The sequence below is a fragment of the Podarcis vaucheri genome (assembly GCF_965113315.1).
Source record: "Podarcis vaucheri genome assembly, chromosome: 3".
Taxonomy (NCBI): Eukaryota; Metazoa; Chordata; class Lepidosauria; order Squamata; family Lacertidae; genus Podarcis; species Podarcis vaucheri.
Window position 1 is genome coordinate 128,815,168 of NC_138761.1, and position 6,000 is coordinate 128,821,167.

The window sequence follows — 6,000 nt, forward strand, 5'->3', positions numbered from 1 at the left end:
GCAGCAATTGCATGTTGATTGCCCTCTTAAAAGACAAAGTCCAGCAACTGGAGGAACGTGTAGCTACGCTCCAAAGAATTAGAGAGCTGGAGCTCTTCTTGGAAGCAACAGACCACACCGTCTCCATCAAGGAGGAGACAGGGGACTCCCCTGAGAAGGAGGCTAGTTCACCAACACAGGAACCAGATATATGGAGAAACGTGACTCAAAGAAGTAGGAGGCCCAGGGTTCGTTCTGATTGTTTAGAAATACACAATCGCTTTGATGTCCTCTCCCCTAGCATGGAAGACGAAGAGCAGACTCCATTTGAGGATCTCTCCCTCATTTCTGTCGATCAGGTAAATGAAGACGAGCAGCAAAGTCAGTCCTCAGGGAATGTGCAGGCGACCTTGGAACGGACAGCTCATGGAAGAACCCCGACCAAACCTAAGAGGAGGCGTGTAGTGGTGATAGGGGATTCCCTACTGAGGGGAACAGAAGCAGTGATTTGTGGGCCTGACAAGATGTCTCGGGAAGTGTGCTGTCTCCCCGGGGCTAAGATCCAAGATGTAACTGAACAACTGCAAGGAATCATAAAACCCAATGACAAATACCCCTTCCTCTTGGTTCATGTGGGAACCAATGACACTGCAAGCAATAGCCTCCAGAAGATCAAAAGAGACTACGAGGCTCTTGGCAGGAAATTGAAGCAACTAAATGCACAAATTGTCATCTCATCTGTCCTCCCAGTTGAACGACGTGGCCCAGGGAGAGAGGAAAAAATAGTGGAAGTGAACAGCTGGCTTCGTAGATGGTGTAAACAGGAACGGTTTGGATTCTTATATCACGGACTGCAGTTTCTTGAAGATGGACTTCTGGCAAGCGATGGGCTGCACCTCACAACGGTTGGGAGAAATGTTTTTGCCAAAAATCTCAGAAACCTCATCAGGAGGGCTTTAAACTGACTAATGTGGGGGAGGGAGACAGTGCTCCTGAAGGTAGGAGCCTATCGATTGATGAAGATGATCATCCAAATGTCATAGACCAAATGGAGCAAACAGCACGCAGACCTAGTGGTGGGAGGAAAAAATCCTTAAATAAGAGACACGGGGGAATGATTAATGGACTTCAATGTCTGTACACTAATGCACAAAGCATGGGAAATAAACAAGATGAGCTTGAGCTCTTGGTACAGCAAACTAAATATGACATAATAGGCATCACTGAAACCTGGTGGGATAAGTCCCACGATTGGAATGTAATAATGGGGGGATACAATCTATTTCAGAGAAACAGACCAGACAAGAAAGGAGGAGCAGTGGCATTATATGTCAGGGATGTGTATACCTGTGAAGAGATCCAAGATTTAGAACCTCAAAGCCAAAGTGAGAGCATTTGGGTCAAAATTAAGGGAGAGAAGAATAACAGGGACCTCATTGTGGGAGTTTACTATAGATCCCCAAGCCAAACAGAGGACATAGATGATGCCTTCCTGGAACAGATGGCCAAGCATGCAAAAGGAAGGGAGATAGTAGTAATGGGGGACTTCAATTACCCGGATATTTGTTGGATGTCAAACTCAGCCAAGAGCATAAGGTCAAACAGATTCCTCACTGGCCTTGCAGACAACTTCATTGTCCAGAAAGTGGGAGAAGCAACAAGAGGAACAGCCATTTTAGATCTGGTCCTAACCAATGTTGATGACCTGGTTAGTGGGGTAGAAGTGGAAGGATCATTAGGCACGAGTGATCATGCTCTTCTGAAGTTTACTATACAGCGGAAAGGAGCAGCCAAGCATACTAGGACTCAATTTCTTGATTTTAAGAAAGCCGACTTCATAAAACTTAGGGAAGTGCTGGGTGAGATCCCATGGACAGTAATACTAAAAGGAAAGAGAGTTCATGATGGCTGGGAGTTTGTTAAGAGGGAGATACTAAAAGCACAACGTCAGGCAATACCAGTGAGACGGAAACATGGAAGGTGCCTAAAGAAGCCAGGGTGGCTATCTAAAGAACTTTTAACTGAGTTAAGATTAAAAAAGGATGTGTACAAAAAATGGAAAATGGGGGAAACCACCAAAGAGGAATTCAAACAAATAGCCAGCACGTGTAGATACAAAGTCAGAAAAGCTAAAGCACAGAATGAACTCAGGCTTGCTAGAGAGGTTAAAAGCAACAAAAAAGGCTTCTATGGGTATGTTCGTAGCAAAAGGAAGAACAAAGAAACAGTGGGGTCACTCAGAGGAGAAGATGGTGAAATGCAAACAGGGGACACAGAAAGGGCTGAACTCCTCAATGCCTTCTTTGCCTCAGTCTTCTCCGATAAAGAAAACAATGCCCGACCTGAAGAATTTGGAGCAAATGATTCAGCAGAGGAAACACAGCCCAGAATAACTAAGGAGATAGTACAAGAATACTTGGCTAGTTTAGATGTATTCAAGTCTCCAGGGCCAGATGAACTGCATCCAAGAGTATTAAAAGAACTGGCAGGTGTGATCTCAGAACCACTGGCAGTCATCTTTGAGAATTCCTGGAGAACAGGCGAAGTCCCGGCAGACTGGAGGAGGGCAAATGTTGTCCCTATTTTCAAAAAGGGGAAAAGAGAGGACCCAAATAATTACCGCCCAGTCAGTCTGACATCAATAGCAGGGAAGATTCTGGAGCAGATCATTAAGCAAACAGTTTGCGAGCACCTAGAAAGGAATGCTGTGATCACCAATAGTCAGCATGCATTTCTGAAAAATAAGTCATGTCAGACTAACCTGATCTCGTTTTTTGATAGAATTACAAGCCTGGTAGATGAAGGGAACGCAGTGGATGTAGCCTACCTTGATTTCAGCAAGGCATTTGACAAGGTGCCCCATGATATTCTTGTAAAGAAGCTGGTAAAATGCGGTCTTGACTATGCTACCACTCAGTGGATTTGTAACTGGCTGGCTGACCGAACCCAAAGGGTGCTCATCAATGGTTCCTCTTCATCCTGGAGAAGAGTGACTAGTGGGGTGCCACAGGGTTCTGTCTTGGGCCCGGTCTTATTCAACATCTTTATCAACGACTTGGATGATGGACTCAAGGGCATCTTGATCAAATTTGCAGATGACACCAAATTGGGAGGGGTGGCTAACACCCCAGAGGACAGGATCACACTTCAAAACGACCTTGACAGATTAGAGAACTGGGCAAAAAAAATGAGAGGCACATATACAAGATGGGGGACACCTGGCTTGAGAGCAGTACATGTGAAAAGGATCTAGGAGTCTTGGTTGACCACAAACTTGACATGAGCCAACAGTGTGACGCGGCAGCTAAAAAAGCCAATGCAATTCTGGGCTGCATCAATAGGAGTATAGCATCTAGATCAAGGGAAGTAATAGTCCCACTGTATTCTGCTCTGGTCAGACCTCACCTGGTGTACTGTGTCCAGTTCTGGGCACCACAGTTCAAGAAGGACACTGACAAACTGGAACGTGTCCAGAGGAGGGCAACCAAAATGGTCAAAGGCCTGGAAACGATGCCTTATGAGGAACGGCTAAGGGAGCTGGGCATGTTTAGCCTGGAGAAGAGGAGGTTAAGGGGTGATATGATAGCCATGTTCAAATATATAAAAGGATGTCACATGGAGGAGGGAGAAAGGTTGTTTTCTGCTGCTCCAGAGAAGCGGACACGGAGCAATGGATCCAAACTACAAGAAAGAAGATTCCACCTAAACATTAGGAAGAACTTCCTGACAGTAAGAGCTGTTCGACAGTGGAATTTGCTGCCAAGGAGTGTGGTGGAGTCTCCTACTTTGGAGGTATTTAAGCAGAGGCTTGACAACCATATGTCAGGAGTGCTCTGATGGTGTTTCCTGCTTTGCAGGGGGTTGGACTCGATGGCCCTTGTGGTCTCTTCCAACTCTATGATTCTATGATTCTATGATTCTACCTTGGGTTACATACGCTTCAGGTTACATACACTTCAGGTTACAGACTCCGCTAATCCATAAATGTTACCTCGGGTTAAGAACTTTGCTTCAGGATGAGAACAGAAATTGTGCAGCGGCGGCACAGCAGCAGCAGGAGGCCCCATTAGCTAAAGTGGTGCTTCAGGTTAAAAGCAGTTGCAGGTTAAGTACGGACCTCCAGAATGAATTAAGTACTTAACCCGAGGTACCACTGTATTGTACTTTGAACACAGGAAGCTATGTCAGAGGGATCAACATTGTGATTTACTTTCAAGGACAGTATCAAGGAATAGTGTGGGAATCAATCCTATAGGAGTAGGAATTCCTACAATTTAAGAACTGGCTTTAAGAAGGAGGCAGAGGTTAAGCTCATTAATTTCTGTTGATTGTAGAAAGTTATGATCTGACAGTTTCAGTATGTGAGCTGAGTTGGACACACTATTCCTTCAAAACAATTTTCTTCACTGGTCACATTTAGCTTTTTTGTTTTTAATTTTCAGGAAACCTACTCCTTCCACACTAAAAGCAGGAGATCTACACTCAAATGTTAGCCGTTGCCAAGTATGTATGAGAAGAACATGAGATTCCAGTTGTACCTAATATCACAATATGGTGCTATTGTGTTAACAGCGTAAAGCTTAGGCATATATCCTATGTACCTCATTGTCACCCAGCATGAAAACTGTCAAGTGCCTTACAGGAACCTGCCTAACTAAACTCTACTTCTTGGCTCTTTACTTGCTGAAGATGAAGATGATACACTTCAAATGTCACTTTTGAATAAACATTATCTTATAAATGAATGTGATGCACTGATACTCTAAATCTTCCCCCACCCCAAAAAACCAAAGGTGCTAAGAGGAGTACAGCTCTGCCTCAGGTGTGTAAATGCCCCTTTTCAATTTCTGTGCATTAGATATATAGGATTACTTCATTCTATCTTGAATTCTCAGGCTCTTTATTATATACTCAAGGTTGTTGTACAAATTAATACTAATGTAAAGAAGAGTTCTGGGGAAAGAGAACACCAATATTCCTTATTGACATAACAGAGGGTAATGACATACAAACATATTTTCTTGGCTGAATTGTGTATGGCATTAAGGAGCCTGCATGCAAGAAGAAACATAATTCTTGCTGATCAATGAACTGAACATGCCCTCATGTTCTATACTGCATTTTTGTTGTTTTCCTGTGGAATGCAAAATAGTCCGATGTATTAATTTATTGGGTTTCTATAAAATATGCTGATATTTTAGACATTTATGTCTAAAATAGATTGCATCATTATAATCAAGCCAACATAATTTTTAAAGGCCTTATAGGAAACTTACTTGACTGTGTACTTCATAAAAAATATAATTTGTAATAAAGCTATTTGTTTTAAAAAAACAACAAACAATGGTCTCTTGGTTTTAATACATACAAACTCAGGTCTTTTTTATTTCAGATATTTTAGGTATTGGAAAGAACAGGTACCAAAGAAAAGTTGCTTACCTATTGATTCAATGAAGTAGAAGTTCTGGGAAACTTAGGAGGAAGTGATCACATCCTCCTGGGTTTCATGATACAGAGGCAAAGGAGGGGGTTGGACTCGATGGCCCTTGTGGTCTCTTCCAACTCTATGATTCTATGATTCTATGAAAGCTGAGTGCAGTTGGACACGCACTCTGGACCTTAAGACTGAATTCAAAAGCTTAAGGAGCTACTGGGTGAGACCCCCAAGGTCAGAAGTACTCAAAGAGAAGGGAGTCCAAGATCATAACTGCTTAACTGTCCCACTTTTATTGGGACACCACAAATTTAAAGAAGCCACACCAGCTTCTGATCTGGGAATGTCCTGGGATCCATGGTTCCTCTCTTGTTAAACCTCAGAACAGCAAGCAGAAAGGTCTCCAGTACACAGAATCCTAGCAGGAAAAAATACCCATCTACAAAAAGCGCTTAATAATAAGCTTTCCAAAGCAGGTTGGATTAAGCAAGTTCACTAAAAACACAGCCCAGGGGTGGGGAGAGATGCCCAACCAGAAGAGTCCAATGCCACAAGTTTAAAAAAAACTTGAACACTAAGATAGTACA

General features: G+C 43.0%; 1 protein-coding gene across 2 annotated transcripts in view; it reads left to right on the forward strand.

Moving 5' to 3' along the window:
- COL4A1 (collagen type IV alpha 1 chain) overlaps positions 1-4,724 on the forward strand; it is a 202,071-nt gene extending 197,347 nt beyond the window's left edge. For both annotated transcript variants that reach the window (XM_082215731.1, XM_082215732.1), the window contains exon 52: positions 4,422-4,724. In XM_082215731.1, the coding sequence (XP_082071857.1) occupies positions 4,422-4,503 (82 nt within the window). In that variant the 3' untranslated portion in view covers positions 4,504-4,724. The remainder of the gene's footprint in view (positions 1-4,421) is intronic.
- The last annotated feature ends 1,276 nt before the right edge of the window (positions 4,725-6,000 follow it).